Source organism: Callithrix jacchus, chromosome 22 (genome assembly GCF_049354715.1).
Source record: "Callithrix jacchus isolate 240 chromosome 22, calJac240_pri, whole genome shotgun sequence".
NCBI classification, from domain to species: Eukaryota; Metazoa; Chordata; class Mammalia; order Primates; family Cebidae; genus Callithrix; species Callithrix jacchus.
The window spans coordinates 51,195,883-51,221,013 of record NC_133523.1 but is presented as its reverse complement, the minus strand read 5'-3'; the positions used below and the strand labels follow the sequence as shown (position 1 = coordinate 51,221,013).

Genomic DNA, 25,131 nt, shown 5'->3' with positions numbered 1-25,131 from the left:
TGTAGAGATGAGATCTCACTATGTTGCCCAGGATACTCTGGATCCTCTCGCCTCGGCCTCCCACACCCAGCCACCAATGCCTATTTTTAAAGGGGCTGGTCAGCGCTCCCCAAGCCCAGGCAGCCCCATCCCACCCACTTAGGGTTCTTCACCCCCTAGAAGGGTGCCAAGGAGGAGACAGCCAGAGGGAGGACATTCTGGGTAGCAGGAACAGCACAGGCAAAGGCCAATGTGGCTGGGGCGATCTTGCAGGCTTTCAGCTCAGTAAGGTTCTGGATTTTATTATTATTGTTTAATTTTTTTTCTTTTTATTTTCTTTTTCTTTTTTTTTTTGAGACAGGGTCTCTGTCACCCAGTCTGCAGTACAGTGGTGCTATCTTGGCTCACGGCAGCCTCCCCTTCCCGGGTTCAAGTGATTCTCCCACCTCAGCCTCCCAAGTAACTGGAACTACAGAGCTGGCCATTTATTTATTTATTTATTTGAGACAGGGTCTCCCTCTGTCACCAAGGTTGGAGTGCGGTGGCGCCATCTCAGCTCACTGCAACCTCTGCTCCTCCGGAGTAGCTGGGACTATGGGACTACAGGAGTGCGCCACCATGGCCGACTTTTTTCATTTTTTATTTTGATTGAAATAGAGTCTCACTCTGTCGCCAGGCTGGACTACAGTGGCATGATCCTGGCTCACTGCAACCTCTACCTCCCAGGTTCAAGTGATGCTCCTGCCTCAGCCTCTCGAGGAGCTGGGATTCCCAGCACGCGCCACCACACCCAGCTAATTTTTGTATTTTTAGTAGAGACGGGGATTCACCATGTTGGCCAGGATGGTCTCGATCCTCCCGCCTCGGCCTCCCAAAGTGCTGGGATAACAGGTGTGAGCCACCGCGCCCAATCTAACTTTTGTATTTTTAGTGGAGACTAGGTTTCACCATGTTGGTCAGGCTAGTCTCAAACTCCTGACCTCAGGCAATCCACCCACCTATTCCTCCTAAAGTGCTGCGATCACAAGCATGAGCCACCCTGCCCTGTCCGGTCAAGGATGTGGATTTTAATTCTGATTACAGGTGTGAGCCACTGCATCAGCCTAAAGATGGTGTTCAAAGTTGATTTCTCATCTAACTCTGATTCTAGACTGAATGGCACAGACCCTCAAATGTGAGGTGCTGACTAGCAATCCTGGGATCCGGAGATATACCCATGATGGACAGCCCAGAGAAAGCCCCAGTGTTGGGCAGAAGCCGCCTGCTCAGGTGCAAGAGGCCTAGCCACTTAGGAGTGTTCATAGCATGCACATGATCTGAGGTTAGGTCTGGGAATGCCTCAGCCAGGTGTGCAGAGATGGCTATGGACTGAACGCCCTCCCCGTTTCAGTGTAGGGAGGGACACGCACGAGTGCAGAAGGAACAGCGAGGACCCAGTCCCAGGCTGCGAAAATGCAGAACTGCCCAGAGCTGGGCGGGAAAGCGGACGGGGTGTGTGAGTAGAACAGGGACCCGCTGCAGGCCCCGGAGCGTTGGTTCACGAGGGGCAGAGGCCCCGGCCACCCCGGGCGGACCTCGGGCGCTGCCCGAACCCGGTTCGCGGACAAACACCCGGAGTCGTGGAGGAGACCCGAACTCAGGGCGGAGCCGCTACCCAGGAGCTTCCTCAGGACGTGCTGGGTGGATTAATTCACTGTATCAGTTATGGGCACTTGTAATATACCAGGTATTGGGGAGACGGGTGTACTCCACGTCCCGGCCCCCTCCCCGGGCTTCCCGATGCCTCTGGGCACCCCGCGCCAGGACTCACCTTTGGGACCTGCCGGGACTGGCCCAGCCGCGCGGAAACGAAGACAAACCACCCGAAGACCGGAGCTCCTTTCCGCCCTGTCCTCTCCGCCCCTGCCCCTCAGGCGCGACCCCGACCCCACCCCACATTCCACGCCGGCGCGCGGAGAGCAGGCGGGGCTGGAGGGCGGCTCAGGTGCGTCTGTTTCTGCGGAAGCAGCCGGCGTCGGCGCAAGTGAAGGCAGCCCCGGTGGGCGATTACTTTGGCGTCAGGGTGCATCTCAACCGCAGGTGGGTGTTCCTGAGCCCTGCGGCTGACCCACAGATACGGAACAGAACGGAACGGAACCTTCTTGTTCCCAAGCCTGGTGCTGTGTGTTTGTCACTGCAGAAAGGCCACAGGACATGAGATGTGAGAACCATGAGCGAGAAGGCCTAGTGTCTGCCCCCCAGAAATAAAAGATCACTAGGCAGAGTTCATCTGAGATAAGGGCCAAGCCCAGCATCATGCAGAACAGCTGCAGGAGTCTGTCCTTCCAGGCCTGTGCCCTGGGCCACTCACCCATGCTCTGCAGGCCTGTCCTGGAACAAATGCAAGCTTCCCACCAACTCCCTTGTTGCCACTGACCTAGGGCCTCCTGTCTCAGTGTAGCTCCTGGAGGTGGGCAAGAGCACCGAGGATACCCCGGGACACCCGCAAGCTATGCTCCCAGTTGGGGTCATTCTCCACAAGGAATCGAAGGCCAGCAGCAAAGTGAGACACAACCTGGGCCAGCTGCTCACGGCTCTGAACTCCCTCACCAGCCCCCTGGTCTCTGTACTCTTCATGGCTTCTCTGACCTTTTAAAGGCCAAGCCTTTCCCTGCCTCCCAAGACAGCCCCGAGGTGCTAGTGTCCCCATCCTCTGCATCCTGGGGGACACTGTGGAGTGGGGGTTCCCCACAGGCCTGCAGCAGGCAGGCAACATCAGCCTCAGCCACATCCCCAAGAGCCACATGGCTAGCTAGTGCCACAGTGCTGTGGCGGAGCTCGGGCACCACATCAGGCTCAGGGGCACTGGTGGGCACACACTCAGCCCAGAGTTTCCTCCAGGCATTGTTCCTGGTAGCAGGCTGCAGCTCTGCCCAGGCCTCGGCAATACCGTCCACGGCAGTCATGACGGTATAGCTGCACCAGAACTCCCACGTAGAGGGCCAGTCCTCATCAGCAGTCTCCTGGACCAGGTGGCTGAGTGTGCAGCGCAGGTAGTGGGCCGCGAAGGCAGTGCTGACGCCCTGGTTCATGCGCTGAATTAGGGCTGAGGTGTTCTTGGGCAAGAACTCAACGTGCACATGGGCTGAAAGGCCACCCAGATGGGCAGGATGGTAGGGCGCACCATCCAGAAGCAGCAGGGCATGATGTGAGCACAGCAGGTCTCCATGGCAGGGCAGAAGCATCCTGGAAGACTCGGGGAGTCAGCCAGTCATTGCGATTGGAGGACCAGGCCACAGGGAGGCTGGCCTTGGAGCAGCCCTCGAGGGCCCGCGGATTCTCTGAGGGGTGCACTAGCAGGGGCTTTATCTAGAAGTTGCTGGCCACATTGCCACCAAGCAGTAGGGTCAGATGGGCCTTAGAGGCCTTGGCCCAGGCCCAGTCACCCCTTCCAATGCCAGCAGCAAGCGCTTGGGCATCCGTTTCCTGAACAGCCCCGTCTCATCCACATTGAAGACTTGGTGTGGTGAGTAGTAGGCCTCCTCCAGGACAGTACGTAACACCAAGGGGTACTGGGCAGCAGCCTGGGTGTCAGCTATGGCTGGCTCATCCGTCGGCAGCCCTTCCTGGCCCCAAAGCTCTCAGCCTGGGCACCGTCGCCCTGCTCTTGCTGTAGCTGTACAAACAGCCAGCATGCCTTGTCCTGGATGAGCAGTGTGCTGACAGGCAAGTTGTGTTGCTTCTGCTCCCCAATCCACAGGTTCAACAGGCGCTGCACGTGGCCCATCACCACACCCCAGCAGCAAGTCAGCTGTACGGCACTTACTGGAGTGGCAGCGGGAATTAGCCCGGATCTTGTCCTCGTTGAACGGATCGAGGCAACAGTGGAGGTGACCAGCCCTAGGGCCCTGTCAATCCGTGTCAGTTTCTCACTCTCTTCAAACCTCCACAGCACCTCCAACTTCACTCGCAGGGTAATGGAGGCCAACGTCACCAAAAGGTGTCTTTCCCGACACTTGTGGGTGGGGTCTGTCTTCATTCCTCCCCCTGAACCACGCGCCTCGATGAGCTCTCTTCCTCCTGCTCAGCCCTAGCAGCTACCACTGTGCCCACAGTGGCAGCCCCTTGCCCTCTCTTGCCACGCTGCCTCTACCTGTAAGGAGGAGACACATGAGCATTAATCTATGAGCACATGCTGGCCTTCCCACTCCCTGACACAGAGCACCCAGACCTGCTGGCCACTGTCCCAGCAGCATGCCCAGCCCCTTCTTTCTCCGCTGTGAGGAACACTGCACACTCACTTCCCTGCCTTCCGTGTAGCTAGAGAGCAGTGTCACTTGGTTTTTGGCCTATCAGAACAAGAGAGAGGTCTGCTGAGGGACTTCTCTCTCTTCTGCCAGCAAGTGGGGATATAGGAATTGTTCTGGTCAACAACTACCTGAGGCTGGCACACAGGTGGTAAAGAATTTACCAAGACAGGAATGCGCTCAGAAAGGCAATTTATTAGAGAAAAGGGGATACAGGTTGCAAGGGAGCGGCGGGCAACACAGAAGAGGAAAACATTTCTGCCGAGAGGCAGGGGCTGCGGGGAGGTTTTACGAGGCCTGCTGCTTGGGCTGAATACGGGCAGACAGGATTCCTGGTGCAGCCGGGCTGTGAGCTGAGTGCTGGTAATAGGATACTTGGGTCCTAGTGAGCCATTTCTGGTTGACACCATTTCTCTGAACATTCTCTGCCCTTTACTTCTGTTTCTGTTCCTGCCAACTTTCTTTTCTTTTTTTTTTTTTTTTTTGAGATGGAGTTTCACTCTTGTTGCCCAGGCTGGAATGCAATGGCATGATTTCAGCTCACAACCTCAGCCTCCTGAGTAGCTGGGGATTACAGGCATGCGATATTGTGCCCAGCTAATTTTGTATTTTTAGTAGATTGATGGGGTTTCTCCATGTTGGTCAGGCTGGTCTCAAACTCCCGACCTCAGGTGATCCACCCACCTCAGCCTCCCAAAGTGCTGGGACTACAGGTGGGAGCCACCGTGCCCGGCCTATTTTCCAATTTTCTTTTAACTCCTTAGGGGCCCACATTTTCCTCTGACAAAACAACTACAACAAATCTAAAAAAGTGAGGTATGTGGTGCTTTTTTTTCTTTTTTTTTTTTTGAGACAGTCTAGCTCTGTTGCCAGGCTGGAGTGCAGTGACGCGATCTCAGCTCACTGCAACCTCTGCCTCCAGGGTTCAAGTGATTTTCCTGCCTCAGCTTCCTGAGTAGGTGGGACTACGGGCATGTGCCACCACACCGAGCTAATTTTTGTATTGCTAGTAGAGACAGGGTTTCACCATGTTGGCCAGGATGGTCTTGATCTCTTGACCTCGTGACCCTCCCACCTCGGCCTCCCAAAGTGCTGGGATGACAGGTGTGAGCCACCACACCCAGCCAATGCATATTTGATGAAAGCTAGGTTCATAGCTCTGAGAGGGTCTAGGGCTGGGTATGTGGCTTGATTGAAGAAAAGAGGTTTCAGCAAGGGGCCCAAGTATAAACAGTACTATCAGATGCGATGTCGAAGACTGTACTGTGATCACCTTCTGGCTGCCAAGTTGTGCTTAAAATCCATGGGTCAGAGACACTGGGCTGTGCTTTACAGGGGGAGCCCCGTGAAGAAGCCTTTATGGTTGCTCAAAAGGTTGTGTTATGAGGCCCGTGCATGCATAAGGACTGGCTAAGCATGCTAGGTTGGAAGTAACATTGTAGATACTGAAAAATTGGGAGTTTGCTGGGGGTGGTGGCTCATGCCTGCAATCCCAGCACTTTGGAAGGCTGAGGCGGGCAGATCACCTGAGGTCAGGAATTCAAAACCAGCCTGGCCAACATGGTGAAACCCCATCTCTACTAAAAATACAAAAATTAGCCAGATGTGGTGGAGGGCACCTGTAATCCCAGCTACTCAGGAAGCTGAGGCAGGAGAATTGCTTGAACCCAGGAGGCAGAGGTTGCAATGAGCCGAAATCATGCCACTACACTCCAGCCTGGGGGACAGAGCAAGACTTTGTCTCAAAAAAAATTTTTTTTAAAGAGAACACTACTTTGGAGTTTTATCATTATGTCCCTTCCAAGTAAGAGGATAGGACAGCTTGGTAGGACCGGGAAAGAGCACGTGGAAACATTTTTCCCCAGAGTGCATACTAAGGGAGAAGTGGCCAGGCGTGGTGGCTCACACTGATAATCCCAGCACTTTGGGAGGGTGGGCAGGCAGAACACTTGAAGCTCCACAGCAACTTGTAGATTTTCTTTCTAAGTGACCATCAAGACCAGGCTTGCAGGGGTTGTGACTAACAAATGTAATAGGAGATTTGAAGTCACAGAGGCAGTCTGTGAGTCTGAGGTCAGCAGTTTGAGACCAGCCTGGCCAACATGGTGAAACCCATTTCTACTAAAAATACGGAAATTAGCTGGGTGACTGTAGTCTCAGCTACTCGCAAGGCTGATGCAGGAGAATCACTTGAACCCAGGAGGCGGAGGTTGCAGTGAGCCGAGATTGCACCACTGCACTCCAGCCTGGGCAAAAGAGCAGGACTCTACCTCAAAAGAAAAGTTGGGGGGAGGTGAAGCATCCCTGCTGTGGCCTGGCCTGGCCTATATGCTGGTGAGGAGGATTGAGGACCAAAAGGTAGGACCAAGAAAACTACTTAGGGCTGGATAAGTAGCTCCTGTGTAAATTAAAAAGTCAATCTTATTCCCTGCCAGAGTTAGGGTTACTGGATGGCCTGGATGGCTTCTGGACCCCATCAGTCATCTCCTTTTGCCTTCTGAGTTCCGAAAGTTTCTCATAGCCAAAGAATAGACTTAGGAGCATTTGTGGTTGCCATTCTCGCAAACTGGCTCACAAACTGTCTCACAAACTGGGGTTGCTGGTTGTGTGATGACCCTCCGCATGAAGAAGAGGGGCAGTCCTGTTTCCAGTGTCCTGCTTGTTTGCGGTGAGGACAGGGTCGCTAAGGACCAGAATATGGTTGGGAAGCTTTGGGCATTTCCAGCAGATTTGCCCGGCTGATTATAGTGACAGCAGATAGCAGGCTCCTTACTGGCTGTTAGGCTCCATCCTGATGGCTGACCTGGGGCCCTTGGGATGGGCAGAGAATTTGCAATGGCAGCAGCCGTGTAGTGAACCTGCCACTTAATCTTTCTTGATCTTTTCTGTCTCATTCACCCTGCAATTTTTCCTCTTTATTAAAGACGTTGAAGGCCATGTCCAGCAAAGTGGGGAATGGAATTTGTGGTTTTTGGTCTAGTGTTTGGAGTTTGTGTCTAATATCTGGAGAAGCCCGGCTAATAAAAAGAACAGTCAAAATACCGAGGACTTCTCAGCTCTCGGGGTCCATATTAGTACATTTTCTCACAGCTTCGGCCAACCTGCAGTCAAATAGAGCTGGGTTTTCATTTGGCTCCTGTATTACCTCTCTTAGTTCGGCATAGGTGACTGGTTTTGTGACGGCCTTCTTCATGCCTTCAGTTAAACAAGTAATCACATGATGACGGCATTCCCTGCCAGTGTTTTCCTCTCAGTAGCCCCATCTAGGATCAGCATTAGGAACTCCCATTCTCCCCAGGCCAGACTCCTGAGGGTTCCAGGCATGAACCTCATCTGCCCATCATTGAGCTAGAGACCAAAGGCAGGACTTTTCCTCATAAGCACAACAGGTGGCAAAGATCATATAAACAAGGGCCAGGCACGGTGGCTCACGCCTGTCATCCCAGCACTTTGGGAGGCCGAGGCAGGTTGATCAAGAGATCGAGACCATCCCGGTCAACATGGTGAAACCCCGTCTCTACTAAAAATTCAAAAAATTAGCTGGGCATGGTGGCGCGTGCCTGTAGTCGCAGCTACTCAGGAGGCTGAGGCAGGAGAATTGCCTGAACCCAGGAGGTGGAGGTTGCGGTGAGCTGAGATCACGCCATTGCACTCCAGCCTGGGTAATAAGAGCGAAACTCTGTCTCAAAAAAAAAAAAAAAAAAAATCATATAAATATCCTGCCAGTGATATTAAATAAAATGGTTAGTCCTTTCAGTTTTCTTATGAAATGGGAAGGGTCTTGGCTGAAGGAGACAAAAGCTTTGCTTCTATCTGAGAGAGGTCAGACATTGGGAAAGGAAAAATGGACTCTGATGGTTCCTAGATCCACATTTGCCATTTCTCAGAACAGCAGAACCTTCTCTGGACCTAAAGTGGGATCATAAGTGGCCCCCAACCTAGTATGTGAAGAGGACAAGAGTCCCTGCAAAGGAGGTGGAACTGGAAAATGACATCCAAGGTGAGATGACAAGGAGGTGAGGGACAAGGAACACATGGAGTAGGGACAGTTGAACATGAAGATGATATGTGCAGGGTGGCCTCAACCAGTCCAGCTGCCTGGGGAAAGCAGAAAGGATAAAGGAAAGGTTATTGTCAGAAGAGTCAGCGGGGCTAGAGAATTCAGCCAAGCACATTGGATAGGTTTGGCAGAGACTGGGATCCACAGAGACAGTCATAAAATCCTGGACATAAAGAACTTCAGGGCCAGGCGAGGTGGCTCATGCCTGTAATCCCAGCACCCTGGGAGGCCGAGGTGGGCGGATCACGTGGTCAGGAGTTCAAGACCAGCCTGGCAAACAGTGTGAAACCTCATTTCTACTAAAAATACAAAAATTAGCTGGGTGTAGTGTCGTGCGCCTGTAATACCAGCTACTCGGGAAGCTAAGGTAGGAGCCAAGGTAGGAGAATTGACTGAACCCAGGAGGCAGAGGTTGCAGTGAGCTGAGATTATGCCCCTGCACGCCAATCTGGGTGATAGAGTGTCTAAAAAAAAAAAAAAAAGAACTTCAGACCATTTATAGGAGTTGTAACAGAAAAGGCCAAGCTGTAACATAGTATCGGGAGAAAGGGTCTCGTTCAGAGACCAGAATTTCTGACCCAGAAGTTTGTAAAGCAGGCAAGCCACTTTGCTTAGGAAAATTAATCATTTCTTTTTGAGATTTTGGAGGCCAAATTTGTTCAAATGTTTTATTTTTATTTTATTTTATAGACAGAGTATCACCTCTGTCGCCCAGGCTGGAGTGCAGTGGCATGATCTTGGCTCACTGCAACCTCCACCTCCCAGGTGCAAGTGATTTTCCTGCCTCACCCTCCAAAATAGCTGGGACTACAGGTGCATGCCACCACACCCGGCCAATTCTTTTTGTTTGTTTTAGTAAAGACAGGGTTTCACTGTGTTAGCCAGGATGGTCTCAATCTGCTGACCTTGTGATCCACCCACCTCGGCCTCCCAAAGTGCTGGTATTATAGACGTGAATCACCGTGCCCGGACCTCCAGTGTTTTAGAATGCAACCCAGAGGCAAGTCTGAGGGACTAGACAGGGTGTGTCCAATTGTGTGACTGGGAAACCAAGCCGCTTGGGGCTAGTTGAACCAATTTCCACTTGGGGCACCCTACCAAGGAAAAGTGCTCCACTCACACCTGCTGAAGGACCCTGAGGAGCACTTTTCTAACACCTGCCTGTTAGAAAAAGCCTCCCAGAGCTAGGGTGCCTTACCCTGGGATGACCACTAGGGTGACAGTCCCAGGTCAGTCCAGGCACAAATTACACTGAGGGCTTGGCCCAAGGTCTCAGGGGAAGAGGTTGAGGGAAGATTGGCTGTTCTGGTGCTGTTTGGGATCACCTGGATGAAAACATCTGGAGCAGCAGGATGGCTGGCTCTTCAGCGGAGAATTCCGTGAGGTCTAAGTCACTCAAAACGTATGTGGTTTCACCCTAGAGGAGCTGCCATTGCTAACTGCACCACATGCAGAGTTCTGGAACTCTTGACCAGAGAAGGATACGGGAGTCTCTCCCTTCCAGGCAAGGCAGCCAGCTCTGTTGACCTTCAGGCAACACCAGGGAGCAGCAGCCTGGCCAGACATCATCCATCACCAGAGGGGCACTGGAAGCTGGCTGCTGGAAGGCTGAAAAAGGAAAGCAAACTTAGGTCCCTCACCAGAGCAAGCAGTGGTGGTTAGATACCTCTGAATGGACACCTTTCAGTTTCACCAGAGTGTAGTCCTGGCCAGAGACCTTCAGTTGTCTCCACACACTTTTGGACTGTCCACCGAGGGTCCTGAGTAGGAACGGAGAGGGAAAGTGTCCCCCGTAGGGAGAGTCCCCATGTGGGCCACCAAAACATCGTGATCAGTGACTGCCTGAGGCTGGCACGCAGGTGGTAAAATAATTTACCAAGCCAGTAATGAGTTTAGAAAGGCAGCATTACCAGAGAAAAGGGGGAGATAACATTGCAAGGGAGCAGCAGGCAATATGGAGAGGGAAGGCTGTCTGTCAAGACGCAGGGGCCTGAGGGAAGTTTCACACGGTCGTGCTGCTTGGGCTCAATGCTTGCAGACATGATGCTTGGGTGTAGGTGAGCCATTTGCAGCTGACCCCATTTCTCTGAACATTTGCTCCCGTGCATCCGTTTCTGTTCCTGTCAGCTAAACCCATTTTTCCATTTTCTTTTAACTCCTTAAGGCTCCACAGTAATCTCTTTTTTCTTTTTTTTTTTTTTTTTTTTTGAGACAGAGTTTCGCTCGTTACCCAGGCTGGAGTGCAATAGCGCGATCTCGGCTCACCGCAACCTCCGCCTCCTGGGTTCAGGCAATTCTCCTGCCTCAGCCTCCTGAGCAGCTGGGATTACAGGCACGCGCCACCGTGCCCAGCTAATTTTTGTATTTTTAGTAGAGACGGGGTTTCACCATGTTGACCAGGATGGTCTCGATCTCTTGACCTCGTGATCCACCTGCCTCGGCCTCCCAAAGTGCTGGGATTACAGGCTGGAGCCACCGCACCCGGCCCCTCACAGTAATCTCTTAAAACCACAGAGGGAGCCAAGAGAACCAAAAGGTCCTGACCTACTTCCCAGGCAAGATGAGGTGAACTACCCATCTCCACACTTCTCACTTGGAGATAGCAAATGTCACTGTGGGAAGCTGAATAAGGTCACCTAAATATGTCCATATGGTAATCCCAGGAAACCATGAGTAAATTACCCTACATGGCAAAAGGAACTTTGTAAATTAATCTCGAGATACGGAAATTGTCCCGAGTTATTCCAGCAGTCCCTAATTACAATCACAGAGGTACTTATGAAAGGAGGCAGAGGGGCAGGGCCAGGTGACTCACCTGTAATCCCAGCACTTTGGGAGGCTGAGGCAGGTGGATCATGAGGTCAGGAGTTTGAGATGAGCCTGACCAACATAGTGAAACCCTGTCTCTACTAAAAATGCAAAAATCAGGCCAGGCACAGTGGCTCACGCCTGTAATCCCAGCACTTTGAAAGGCTGAGGCGGGTGGATCATGAGGTCAAGAGATCAAGACCATCCTGGCCAACTTGGTGAAACCCCAACTCTACCAAAAGTACAAAAATTAGCGGCATGGTGGCGAATGCCTGTAGTTCCAGCTACTCAGGAGGCTGAGGCAGTAGAATCGCTTGAACCCAGGACGCAAAGGTTGCAGTGAGCCGAGATGGCACCACTACACTCCAGCCTGGGGACAGAGTGATACTCTGCCAAAAAAAAAAAAGGAATGAATGAACACTGAAATAAAAAAACACAAAGTCAGATGCAAAACTGCTTAGTGAGCCGTGAGCTACAAGATGATACACTGGGCAGAAAGCATTTGCAACCTATCAGCGTGCACAAGGTAGCATCTAACTGGACAGCATCTGGACTCCTAAGTTTTCCTAACACTTTCGTAAGTTTTTCTAACAGTTCTACCTCTGACTATCCCTGTCTCTCTTCGCGCTGTCATCTTTCTCTAAGTCTTTGAAATCTGTCAGTCCATCTCACTGTATCTCTGATTTCTGTCCCTTTTCTCCCTTCTTGCCTCTGTCCCTCTCCCTTCCTGTCTGCCTGAGTCTGGATATCTGCACTTCTTGTCTCTGTGAACCCATTCTGCGTTTCCCTCTTTGTGTCTCTTTCATCTGCATCCCTTTCTTATCTGCCTCTCTCTTGCTAACTGTTCTGACACCTGTTTCCCCAGGACCCTCTGACAGCCCTCTTATAACTTCGGCCCGTATGACTACATTTGTTCACTTATTTTCACTGTCTGTGCTCGTGTCGAGTCTCCGGCCCTCCCAGTCTGTGGGTCTCTCTCTGACTCTCTGTCTCTGCCTCTGTCTCTCTCTTCTTCCCTCTCCTCTCTGTCCTTCGTTTCTCCTTGCCCTTGACTCTCTGGTCTCTCTGTTTCTGTCTTTCCTCGCTGTTTCTATCGACCGGCATCTCTGCCCCAGTAATCCTCCCCACCTCCTCATCCCACATGCCCCATTGCTTTTCCAACATGTCCCCTTACATGCCCGCCCCATCTCTGGGGTGCTCAGGCGATGCCGGGTTCCTGGATTACCACGGAGACGTTCGGGGCCAAGATCACACAGGAACGTCACCGCGCCGCGCGCGCACCTACACACGAAGGTCCCTGACGACTACGTCTCCTCGAACACTTGGGGCCAAGCCTTTCTCCATTTTGCGGTCTAGGAAGTAGCAGAGGAGGCCCCTTCATGCAGGGCGTTGCCACGGAGACGTGGGGCGACGGAGTTCTAATGAGGGCCGGGATTGGTGCAGAACCCTGCTAATCTCAGGAAGCACCGTAAAGAATTGAGGAAAACGTGGTGGGGGGCATGCGCGAACTGCAAGGTGGTACTGCCGTCTGTTGTCCCCGAGAAGCTTGCACACGTCAACGTACGGATTCGAGGAGGGGAGCATGGAGAGAAGCGGCCAGGAGTGTGGCCTGATCATTGCGACCACCGCTACCCCCAGGGGACGGGAGGAGAGGGTGTAGAAACGGAGGCGAGGGTGGGGGAAGGGCAAGGAGGCGCTTGAGCTGGTGCGCGGAGCGTCTTGGGAGACGTAGTCCAGCGGGGAGGGGGAAGTCGAAGACTGCGCGTGCTCAGGAGCGCGGAGCGGCCAGCTGAGCGCAGAGGTGAGGGCGGGGTCCTCTCAAGCGGGAGGGTTAGGGTGGGGACCGGGGCTGTGGCTGCAGACTCAGGGATTTCGGCTGCCCGGAGAGACCGGGAGCGGGGGAAGGAATCCGGGCACTCCCTGCGGAGGATCCCAGGGCCTGAGCGCGAGGCTTATCAATCACTCCTCGTTGCCACGGCAGGCTTTTGGAGCCCCGCCCCCGGTTGCCTAGGCGTCTCCAGGACGTACCTTGGCACCCTGGAGCGGAAGTTGCCGCCTGGACTTCTGGGAAGTGTATTTCGGGACCCTCCCTAGATACCTGCTGTTTTGGCTATGACCCAAGTTTCTCCCAGGGTTTCTGGTTCACTTGGCTCATTGAAGAGTAGAAGCTTAGCCCCCAGGATCAGGCGGCCTTCGAAATCGATGCTACCCACGGGGGGAATGATTCTGCGGCGCAATCCCATTCATAAGCGCAGATTCCTTCACAAAGCCCCAGCTGCAGAAGGAGCAGCTCGAGCAGGAAGGTCAGCCCCACTTGCAAATGGGGAAACAAGTTCACAAAGGCACAGTGACCTGAAAATGGGCGGAATCAGAATCTCGGGACTTCCTTGCAGGCTCCTATTCCAGTGGTCTTGGAGCCTTTGTGGCCTCCCACCCCCACCCCTTGCGAAGCTCACCCATCCCCTTCCAACCCCACCTAAATCAGGAAGCTGAGGAGATGGGCATTGCGTGGTGTGATAAGTTGGGCTCAGAAGATGGGACTGAGTAGAGAGAGAGGGGGTACCTGGGGGCTGAGCCATACAACTGCACAGATTGAGATGGGTGATTAGGTGGAGCGAGGCTTCCCTCTGGGACGGGAATGATCGTGGACCCAAGTGAGGGACCAAATCTAAGTAGATGAGAGAGTAGACCGTCAGGTAAGGGCCGGTGATGGGTTGGGGGAGAGGGCAGCGGTGATTCTGATGCCCAGGCTATATATAGGTGTATAGGTGTCATCCAGCTGGTAAAAGAGAGCTTCAGGGCGGGAATGAGGTTGCACATGTAGAAGAAAGGAAGTATATAGAGAGAAGTGTATTCTAGACCTGTGGGCCAGGATGGTGGAACATACCTGTAAGTCCCAGCACTTTTGGAAGTCAAGGCAAGAGGATCAGCTGCTTAAGCCCAGGAGTTCAAGAACAGCCTGGGCAACATAGTAAGATCCCATCCCTACAAAAAAAAATAAGAAATTAGCTGGACATCATGGCGCATCGCTGTTGTCTCAGCTATTTGGGAGGCTTAACTGGGAGAATCTCTGGAGCCTGGGAGGTCAAAGCCACAGTGACAATGATCTTGCCACTGTACTTCAGCCTGGGCAAAAGAGTGAGATCCTGTCTCAAAAAAAAAAAAAAAAAAAAAAGACCTGTGTTTGGAGCAGGGAGACTATCATAGACTCTGCACAGGCCCAAGTGGAGAGAAGACCAGGAATAGAGGTGGCTAAGGGAGGGCTTTCAGCTGCACAAGTCTGTGGGCTCTGACTGGCCTTTCTTTGCCTCAGTTTCCTCATCTGCCTTCCACATAGGTTAGGTCTGAGGATCGAACAGTACAGCACAGACTAGGTAGTGAAACATTCACTGTCTACCCTTGCAACGGCCTCATCCTATTTCTTCACCAGGGGCAGTCACTGGCCTCAGCTACCTGACCTGGTACCCTCTATGAGGCCTGCAGTGCTGGGCTCCCCAGACCGAGCACCCCCAGAAGACGAAGGGCCTGTCATGGTGAAGCTGGAGGACTCTGAGGAGGAGGGTGACGCTGCCCCATGGGACCCAGGCCCTGAAGCTGCACGCCTGCGCTTCCGGTGCTTCCGCTATGAGGAGGCCACAGGGCCCCAAGAGGCCCTGGCCCAGCTCCGAGAGCTGTGTCGCCAGTGGCTGCAGCCAGAGGTGCATTCCAAGGAGCAGATGCTGGAATTGTTGGTGCTGGAGCAGTTCTTGGGTGCACTGCCCCCTGAGATCCAGGCCCGTGTGCAGGGGCAGCAGCCAGGCAGCCCCGAGGAGGCTGCTGCCCTGGTAGATGGGCTGTGCCAGGAGCCGGGCGGACCTCGAAGATGGGTGAGTGAGTGACCATGAGTGGGGTTCAGGACTGGAGCATGGTCCAGCTCTGCCTCACCCTGGGTGGCACCATGCTTGGCCAGACACACATCCTCCCTTGTGGTACAGAAGTGGCCACCTGCAACAGAGACCCTGTGCAAGGTTGCCCAGGGCGGAAGGATTCCAGGGCCAGCCTCCCAAGCCCAGTCCTGCATCACGTGTAGTCACATGGATACAAGAGCTGCAGGCTAGGGGAAGATGGGGAAGGTACTGGAAGGCCATGGGTGTCAGAAGCAGGAGAGAGACTGCAGGTGTTCCCTTCATTCCTTGCTCGGAGCCCAGGGAAGTTAGTAGGTATTTACAAGGCAGGCCCCTGGGATCCTACAGTAGGATGGGCACACACATACCCAGGTTAAGGCCAGTCCCACTCTCCAGTTGGACCTCTGATGGTGGGGGCACCTCCCCAGGTCACAGTCCAGGTGCAGGGCCAGGAGGTCCTATCAGAGAAGATGGAGCCCTCCAGTTTCCAGTCGCTACCTCAAACACAGCCTCAAACTCCAGAGTCTGAGCCTGAAACACCTCCTGGGACTATGCAGGGATCATCACTGAGCCTGCAGGTGAAAGAGGAGCCAGAGGTTACAGAGGACTCAGGTGAGGGCATGCAATGTGGGCAGTGCCTAAGGTCTGATTGAATGGGCGGGGAGCCTGGCCTTAGCAATCAGTCAGAAGTTCGCTGGGCCAGGTTTGTTATAAATGGAATGGTTTCCATGTGCCAGCAGCCCCCATGTTCTACCCAGTCAGGTCTCACCTCCAACCTAGCCAGTGCTGTCACTACCCCTCGCACTCCAAGCCTGACTGCCACAACCCTGTACCCATGACCCCCCAGAATGTACTTGGAAATGGGGTTTCCAAGTACAGATGGCATGTGGTGTTCAGTCCCCAAGGAGATCCATTAGGCAATGTCTGCTTGTCACTGGAGACCAGACAGCAGGCCGAGGTGCAGGTAGGAGCTGATCAGGGGGGACCTTCCAGTGTTAGGGGTATGGCCCCCATTCACCTCCCAGGCAGGGCACCTGAACTAGCTGCTCTCATCCTGCCTTTCCCATGTGGACCTTTGTACAATACCTCTGACCCCTGCTGACCATCTTGTCCCACAGTTCACAGGGCTACGGGGGCACAGACCTAAGCCCATCTCATCCCACTGCAGCTCAGCCTCTGGTCTTCCAGGGTATTCTGCTTTACCCAGCCCCTAAGCTGGGCCCTCAGCTGCCCTGCACTGCCCTCCGCAACCCAAGCCCACAACCAGGAATCCCGCCTCTCTGAATGCCAAAACCTGGCATACCACTAAGAAGGGCAGTGGGTGGAAGCTCACCCAGGCTCCCTGAAACTCGCTCAGGCTTTCGTCTCTAGATTTCCTGGAGTCTGGGCCGCTAGCTGCCACCCAGGAGTCTGTACCCACCCTCCTGCCTGATGAGGCCCAGGTAAGTCCTGGCCAGGTCCATATTCTCCTCCTTTCTCTTGCAGTCACTGGGTGGGGTCAGGTAGGTCCCTCCCTGAGCCCAGCTAGGCACAGATGAGCAGTGACCACTGTGATTTCAGGGATGTGGGACGGTGCTGGACCAGGCCTTTCCCCACACCAAGACTGGGCCTGAGGGTCCCTCATGGAGGGAGCACCCCAGGGCCCTGTGGCATGAGGAAGCTGGGGGCATCTTCTCCCCAGGTAAGTGAGATGGGGTGTGGTAGGCCCTCTGCATGGACAGCACTCTCTCCGCCGACCCCGCTCCTGGCCCTACTCAGGCAGCCCTCTTACTCCAGCATCCCCAAGTTGCCCCGTTCCCTAGACCATCCCCCATAAGGTTTAACCTACTCTAGCATCTTCTGCCCTTAAAAAAAAGCCACCCACCACTGATCCCACAGCCCGCCTACTTTCTACTCCCACCACAGTCAAACCTTTTACTAGTAAGGCCTGTAATTCCCATACCCACATTCTCTCCCAGTCCTGGCATCCTAGATGGCCTCCTGGGCTTGCATCCTGCTGGTCAGGCATCAGGACAGATAGGGTTGGGACCTGACAAGGATAGCAGGTTAGTGGACAGAGCAGGTGGACAGAGGGACCTTGACACAGGATAGGGATCCTGCCCAATCATCCAGGCATTACAGGCCAGAGGCCCACTGTCACCTACCTCTCAGCCACCACCTTTGTCTGGCATCATCCGGGCTCCCCCTACACCCCATCTTCTCTTCTGTTCCTTCCTGTTTTCAGACCCAGGATCTCCTCTTTCTCAGTTCACACCTTTGTTTTGGTGGAGCTTTGTGGGTGTTCTGGTGTGGGAGATAAAATTCTGAGATGTCCCGCATCTGAAACACATTGTCTCAGCCTCAACATTAGATTGAAGTTTGGCTGGAAGAATTCTTTTTATGTATTCAGTCACAGACCTTTCTTACCGCTATTGTCAGTGAGCCTTTTCAGTCTGAAATTCACATCTCTCAGTTCTGGGAAACCGCCTTGAAATGTTTATTTTATTTCCTTCCCTTCTATTGTTCTATTCCGTTTCTGGGATCCCTGTTACTTGCCTATTGGCCTCTGGGATGGGTCCTTTAATATAATTTTTTTCACTCCAAGTTTCCCTCCCTTTGTCTTTCTACTCTATTTTCCAGGAAATTTTCTCACTTGTATGTTTCAGCCCTTCTGTTATGATTTTCATTTCTGGTAGTTTTTTTTTTTTTCTTAGGGTCTCACTGTTTTGCACAGGCTAGAGCACAGTGGTGCCATCATTAGCTCGCTGTAACCTCAAACTCCTGGGCTCAAGTGATCCTCCCACCTCAGCCTCCCAAGTAACTGGGACTACAAGGCTTTTTTTAAATTTTTTGGTAGAAACAGGTTCTCACTCTGCTGCCAGGGCTGGTCTTGAATTCCTGCCTCAAGTGATCTTCCCACCTTGTCTCCTCCCACAGTGCTAGGATTACAGGCATGAGCCACTGCATCTGGCCTCTTCTAGCATATTTTTGATTTCCAAGAGTGTTTTTGTTCTCTGAATGCTCATCTTTTTAGCTGCCACCTGTTGTTCTTTCATTTGTAATGTCTTTTCCTTATTTCTCTGAGAACAGCAGTAACTTTAAAAAAAAAAAAGTTTTCTTAAAAAAACAGCATTGTCTCTGTTCTCTTCCAGCTGTTGGCTCATATGCAAGAGAGGGGGACCACAGATCCAGCTGGCAGCTCTGGGCAGGTAGATGAGGGGCTTATTAGCTGTGACAACAAACCAGGGCTGGAAGGGACTTGGGGGAAGCCCACTCACCAAGGAGACCCTTTTCTTAGGGGATGTGAGCAAGCAGCTTGAGTATGAGCAGAGACTGCAGACAGATCCATAGGGCAATGTGGCTAGGCCAGTTTGGGGGCGCTCTCCACGGTGAGCATGTTTAGAGCCATCCTCTGAATTCTACAAGGTACCTTTAGCCTCCTGCCAGCATCCTTGGGAGAGAGGCTGACATCTCAGCATCCAGTGGGACTATTTACATAATTCTCCTGACTTACTCAGTGGTTTCCCACCCTTCACATAGCCTTCTGCAAGGATGGGAGAAGAAACCCAGGAGTCAAAGTCACAGCAGTGCATACTGTTGGCTCAGAATTCTGTGCAGACAGAGCCCACAGTAGCAGCTCTGCCCAGCACTGGCTTCTGAAACAGCCTCTCCAGCCTGCTGGGTGCCCTGCCCATTCGCCTGCATGGGCAGAGGTACCAGGTACCTCCAACTCCTGAGTTTTTAGAACCTTCTTAGCCAGGTGCAGCGGCTCGTGCCTGTAACCTCAGCACTTTGGGAGGCCTTGGCAGTTGGATTGCTTGAGTCTAAGAGTTCGAGACCATCCTGGGCAACATGGCAAAACTGTGTCTCAACGAAAAAAATAATACAAAAAATTAGCTGGGCATGGTAGCACATACCTGTAGTCCCAGCTACTTGGGAGGCTGAGGTGGGAGTATCACCCAAGCCAGGAAAGTCAAGGCTGCAAGTGAGCTGAGATCGTGCCACTGCACTCCAGCCTGGGCGACAGGAATGAGACCCAGTCTCAAAAAAAAGAAAAAAAAAAAGAGTCTTGGTATAAATCTGTGCCTTTTCTTTGCAGCCAGAGGGGTTTATCTATTTATTTATTTATGATACGGAGTCTTGCTTTATTTAAAGAGACAGGATTTTGCTCTGTTACCCAGGCTGGTCTTGAACGCCTGACCTCATGTGATCCTCCTGCTTCAGCTTTCCAAGTAGCTGCAATTACAGGCTCAAGCCACCACACCTGGCTCAGAGAAGTCTTTTTATGTCTTCATCAGGACAATATTCTGAATAGCTAATACACTCATGTGTTAGGAAATTCAAAAGGCACAAGACCATATACAGTGAAATGACTCTTCCCTGCCTGTACCACACAGTCCTACTCTCTAACAGCCAACATTCCTTCTTTCTTACATGTCTTTCTAAAAAGACTCTATACATAGAGAAGCAAACACATTTACAGACACATGTTCATCCCCACCCGCCTTTCTTTTTGTTGTTTTTTTGAGATGGAGTTTCATTCTTGTTGCCCATGCTGGAGTGCTTGCAATGGCATGATCTTGGCTCACCACAACTTCAGTTTCCTGGGTTCAAGCGATTCTCCTGCCTCAGCCTACCAAGTAGCTGGGATTACAGGCATGTGCCACCATGCCCAGCTAATTTTGTATTTTTAGTAGAGATGGGGTTTCTCCATGTTGGTCAGGCTGGTCTCGAACTCCTGACCTCAGGTTATCCGCCCACCTTGGCCTCCTAAAGTGCTGGGATTACAGGCGTGAGCCACCATGCCCAGCTCATTCCCCTTTTTTAAAACACACATGGGCTGGGTGTGGTGGCTCGTGCCTATAATCCCAACACTTTGGGAGGCCGAGGAGGGTGGATTATCTGAGGTTAGGAGTTTGAGACCAGCTTGGCCAACATGATGAAACGCCATCTCTACTAAAAATATAAACAATTAGCCAGGAGTGGTGGTGTGCGCCTGTAATCCCACCTACCTGGGAGGCTGAGGCAGCAGAATAGCTTGAACCTCGGAGGCGGAGGTTGCAGTGAACCACTCCAGCATGGGTGACAGAGCAAGACTCAATCTAAAAAAAAAAAATGGATGTTTAATCTCCACCTTGTTCCAAATGTGGCATTTTTTTGTGCATCTTCCAACTTCAATACACAGCAGCAAGTGCTCTACATCCTTGGACAGCTACATAGAACCCTGCTGCGGCTCACTGTAGACATACCACTGAAAACCTTGTATGTAGGTCGTTTAGCACAAGGAGGAATACAACTGTTGAAGAAGTACCTAAAAGTGGAATTACCTGGTTAAAGTGTGGGACATTTGCTGTTGTGATGGATTCTGCCACACCATCTTCCCACTTATATTCACCAGCAATACACAGGAACACTTGAGTCCCCGCAGTGAGGGTATGGAAATGGCAGCTGAGTTCAGCCCAAAGGTGCATTTTTTCTTCCTAGGAGGAGATGGAGTGCATTTTATGGGATATAAGCATTAGTTACATTTCCTGTCCTGTTCACATCCTTTGTACATGTACCTATTAGGTTATTGGTCTTTCTTGTTGATTTACTGTAGCTCTTAGGAGGTTAATTAGCCCTTTGCCTGTGGAGAGTTTTTTAGTTTGCCATTTGCCCTTTTTTATTTTTTTATTATTCTATTTATTTACATTATTTATTTATTTTGCCATGTGTCTGGTTTTTGCGGATTTCCTTTGATGTACTCTAATTTATCTGACTTTTCTTTGGCGGCCTGTAGATTTTCTTTCACCCACTAAAAGCCCTCACTGCTCTTTCAGTCTTCTTGATTGAACCTCCTCCAGGCTTCCCACCTTCTCCAGGCCCTGATTCTCAGTTGCAGTTGCTGATGCCTCCTCCTTCACCCAGCCTCTGATGCTGGAGTCCTCACAGCGTGGCTGGGACCCACTTCTCTCCTCTGTAGACACCCATCCTGTGTTGATCACTTGCAGGCCCAGGGTTCTCTGTGCCACATGTATGCCCCAGAGCCCTTGCTCACGTTTCCCCACAGCATGCATGAAGTTTGTGTTCCTCAGATGCCCCACAGACATCGCAAGGAAGGCACATTCAAACCCCAGACCACCATCTGGGAGTCCGCACTCCCTTTCTGTTGGCTCCACCTCCAGCCTCCCTGAGACCTACCCACTTCCTTGCATTTGCAGAGATCATCACTTTCTGCCTAGACAGTGCCCCCACGCTTGCCCTACAGCCCTTCCAATAACGATTTTTTCCTACTTAAATTGGACCTGGAAAGCTTTTTCACACAACCCAGTCTTCCTCCTCCTGCTGGATTCTGTCTCACTGTCGCCTTCTCAGAGAAGTCTGTACAGACCCGTCTTTGTCACATCCATCTCCCTCATTGATCAGTTTTAGGTCCCTGTAGTTTTCATTGTGTCCCCAGGGCTGAAGTGGGTCCGGGCGCGGTGGGCATTCTGTCATGAATGAGTGGTCCCCTTGTGCATGCAGGGTTTGCGCTGCAGCTGGACAGCATCTCCTCAGGTCCAGGTAGTGTAAGCCCCCACCTCCACATCCCCTGGGACCTCGGCATGGCTGGCCTTTCTGGCCAGATCCAATCACCCTCCTGCGAAGGTGGCTTTGCGCATGCGCTTGTGCTCCCCAGCGATCTGAGAGGTGAGCAGGACCCCACGGACGAGGATCCCTGCCGGGGTGTGGGCCCAGCTCTGGTCACCACCCGCTGGCGCGCCCCCAGGGGCCGGAGCCGGGGCCGCCCCAGCACTGGGGGTGGAGCGGTTAGGGGCGGCCGTTGCGATGTGTGTGGCAAGGTATTTAGCCAACGCAGCAACCTGCTGAGGCACCAGAAGATCCACACGGGTGAGCGACCATTCGTGTGCAGTGAGTGCGGCCGCAGCTTCAGCCGCAGCTCACACCTGCTGCGCCACCAGCTTACGCACACCGAGGAGCGGCCGTTCGTGTGTGGCGACTGTGGCCAGGGCTTCGTGCGCAGCGCGCGCCTGGAAGAGCATCGGCGAGTGCACACGGGCGAACAGCCTTTCCGTTGCGCTGAGTGCGGCCAGAGCTTCCGGCAGCGTTCCAACCTGCTGCAGCACCAGCGCATCCACGGCGACCCCCCGGGCCCTGGCGCTACGCCCCCAGCCCCTCCTGGCGTGCCCGAGCCTCCCGGCCCCTTTCCGTGCAGCGAGTGCCGCGAGAGCTTTGCAAGGCGCGCCGTGCTGCTGGAGCACCAGGCCGTGCACACGGGCGACAAGTCCTTTGGCTGCGTTGAGTGCGGCGAGCGCTTCGGCCGCCGCTCAGTACTGCTGCAGCACCGGCGCGTGCACAGCGGCGAGCGGCCGTTCGCCTGTGCGGAGTGCGGCCAGAGCTTCCGGCAGCGCTCTAACCTCACGCAGCACCGGCGCATCCACACCGGGGAGCGGCCCTTCGCCTGCGCCGAGTGCGGCAAGGCCTTCCGCCAGCGGCCCACGCTCACGCAGCACCTGCGCGTACACACGGGCGAGAAACCCTTTGCCTGCCCCGAGTGTGGCCAGCGCTTCAGCCAGCGCCTCAAGCTCACGCGTCATCAAAGGACACACACCGGCGAGAAGCCCTACCACTGCGGCGAGTGCGGCCTGGGCTTCACGCAGGTCTCGCGGCTCACGGAGCACCAGCGCATCCACACAGGTGAACGGCCCTTCGTCTGCCCTGAGTGCGGCCAGAGCTTTCGGCAGCACGCCAACCTCACCCAACATCGGCGCATCCACACAGGCGAACGGCCCTACACGTGCCCTGAGTGTGGCAAGGCCTTCCGCCAGCGGCCCACACTCACACAGCATCTGCGCACCCACCGACGAGAGAAGCCCTTTGCTTGCCAGGAATGTGGCCGCCGCTTCCACCAGAGCACCAAGCTTATCCAGCACCAGCGTGTCCACAGCACCGAGTAGCTCCAGCCAGGATGCACTGTGTCCGCAGTGGTCCTACTTCACCTGGAGGTTGCGAGGCTGGCGATTACATAAGTATAAGCAGGTCCACCAAGCTTATACTCATAAGGGCTTGGCCCCTGTAGGTGTTCAATAAACCGTAGATGGAAACTGGATACTCACCCACTCAGTGCCTCCCCAACTGTGCGGTCCTTCATTGCCCACCTCCAGCCACATTGCCCACCCTCCAACCCCCACAGTGCTGCGATGGTGTGCACTGCTGAGCTGGTCCTGGCGTCTCTTAGCTGGCAGGGACACCCTGTGGGCCTAGGACCCAGAGTTGTGAGGGAGTACTGTTCAGCTGGTCTGGAGGTCTCTGGTCTCAGAAGGGTGCCCCATAGGCCTAGGAGACTCATGAAGAGGACGCACTGGTGTGGGTGTCTCCAAGGGGCCCAGTGAGCCTGGTTCTGACAGGCACATAAAAACTACTCCTGGGCCGGGCGCGGTGGCTCACACCTATAATCCCAGCACTTTGGGAGGCCAATCAAGAGATCGACCAGCCTGGTCAACAGGGTGAAACCCCGTCTCTACTAAAAATACAAAAATTAGCTGGGCATGGTGGTGCACACCTATAGTCCCAGCTACTCGGGAGGCTGAGGCGGGAGAATTGCTTGAACCCAGGAGGCAGAGGTTGCAGTGAGCCCAGATCGTGCCATTGCACTCCAATCTGGGTAACAACAGCGAAACTGTCTCAAAAAAACAACTACTACTACTGGAAGCACCTGCTGTTGCCAGAAGAGGTGCTGCTGCCCTATTCTTTTCTCCCTTCCCAACCCGTTCCAGTCTGCCCCTAACAGCTGCAGGTGAAGAGGGGTGTTTGTAAGATCTCTGCCCTGCACAGTGATGCCTAGGTAGGCAGGTCTGGAGCGTAGCCCTGCCATCTCACGGAATTTTCCCTTGATACTAAGACTGGGGCCTCCAAGGGTTGGGAGAACAGTCAATCCTCAGGGAGGTTACCAGCCTCCCAAGACCACCAGTCCTCCTTGCTCCAAGTCAGTGTTGATGATTCCCATGATACTACCTCTCCCACCCTAGCTCAGCTGTCCAGTTACCCTCACCCTAGCAGCACTCTACTCCTTGCAGTGGTCATGAGCAGCCAAGGCTTTCTACCATCGGTGGGAGCAGCCCCTGAAGAGTTGTACCCATGGGGACATTCAGCATCTCACCCTTAGAGGAACAAAGGGAAACAGTGGGATCACAGCACTTCTTACAGTTGGGAGCCCAGGATCCCACTTGGATCTGCCAGCCCCCAGGTTTGGGGGTGGTACTGTGCCTAAACTTCCATATTTCCAACCTGCATGCTCCCCTCCCCACCTTGTTATGGCTACCCCCTGGGGTATGGGCCAAGCCAACCCGCAGGGGAGGACCCAGACAGGCCATATTCTCCCTAGCCAACCAACATCATATGATCGAGCAGGAGCAAACTGATACCTGGTAATCCAGATTCTGCCTTAGGATGTCTTTGTAAAACTCCTTTACACCTAGGAAACTATTTCCTAGGTTTAAAAACTGGAAGATTTTACCTGGCAATTCAGATTTTTCAGGACTTCCCTGTTCTTGTGTTTACAACCAGCAGGCGATGAGGGTGTAGGATGCCGCAGATGGAACCCCAGCCAGGCTGGGAAGCAAAGGCTGCAGGCTCTGGGCCACTTTCCCTGACCTGTGGTAATCATTCCCATCACTAGAGTTGAAGTCTTCTCCCGCCCTGGCCTCACGCACACTGGAAGGTTTCAGTCAGGAGTGGATTCAGCAGCTTAGGTGAAAGTGGACAGATGCTAAAAGCGCAGGTTGAGCATACTGCAAGCTTCAGGACAGCATCTCCGGGACCCAGTGCCATTGCCTATTTTGGCCCAGCCATCTTCCCCTTTCATCCCATTGGCCAGGTCCTTCACACAGCACCCCCCCACACACACACACACACCCCTCCGGCGGGTGACTTGGGTGCAGGTAACACAGGGTGGAAAGCAGTTTCAAAGGGGGTCTATGTGCAGCAGGGTCCAGCTTGAACCTTAAACCCCAGTCAAGGTCTCACTCTGGCTAGGTATCGGGCTAGCCTTGGCCCTGGACATTTCAAGGAACTAAGACTCAAGGCTTGTTGTCCAAGCTTCTTCCAGGGGTGCAGCCAGACTTTCCCCTGCTGCTTCTAGTCACCCCAACCCACA

The 25,131-nt window shown here is 53.3% G+C and overlaps 2 protein-coding genes across 38 annotated transcripts in view; one reads left to right on the top strand and one right to left on the bottom strand.

The window, feature by feature from the left end:
- Window positions 1-457: 457 nt before the first annotated feature.
- Window positions 458-25,131, bottom strand: part of LOC108589535 (tigger transposable element-derived protein 1) — a 29,314-nt gene continuing 4,640 nt past the window's right edge. The window contains exons 2-9 of one of the 36 annotated variants that reach the window (XR_013531177.1): window positions 20,324-20,476; window positions 20,009-20,098; window positions 17,162-17,336; window positions 15,386-15,589; window positions 14,021-14,118; window positions 9,651-9,933; window positions 1,790-4,111; window positions 458-1,655 (exon numbers count right to left, since the gene is read on the bottom strand). Coding sequence is in view for 24 of the 36 variants with exons in the window: in XM_078361067.1 (XP_078217193.1) it covers window positions 2,592-3,203 (612 nt within the window). In the remaining 12 variants the exon portion in view is untranslated. Of the gene's footprint in view, window positions 4,112-6,039; window positions 8,364-9,523; window positions 9,934-11,140; window positions 11,554-12,307; window positions 12,498-14,020; window positions 14,119-15,385; window positions 15,590-16,959; window positions 17,047-17,161; window positions 17,337-20,008; window positions 20,099-20,323; window positions 20,477-25,131 lie in introns of those variants that run through there. The other 35 variants (XM_078361067.1, XM_078361068.1, XM_078361070.1 and 32 more) reach the window with 35 other exon arrangements.
- MZF1 (myeloid zinc finger 1) lies at window positions 12,612-23,095 on the top strand. Of its 2 annotated transcripts, none has more exons than XM_008988858.3 (6): window positions 12,612-12,934; window positions 14,564-14,999; window positions 15,446-15,629; window positions 16,389-16,459; window positions 16,578-16,698; window positions 21,501-23,095. In XM_008988858.3, the coding sequence occupies exons 2-6, from the start codon at window positions 14,604-14,606 to the stop codon at window positions 22,931-22,933; spliced, it is 2,205 nt and encodes a 734-aa protein (XP_008987106.1). In that variant the 5' UTR covers window positions 12,612-12,934; window positions 14,564-14,603; the 3' UTR covers window positions 22,934-23,095. The 2 variants fall into 2 exon arrangements, with proteins under 2 accessions (XP_008987106.1, XP_035141769.1); XM_035285878.3 differs by lacking the exon at window positions 12,612-12,934 and adding an exon at window positions 13,201-13,436.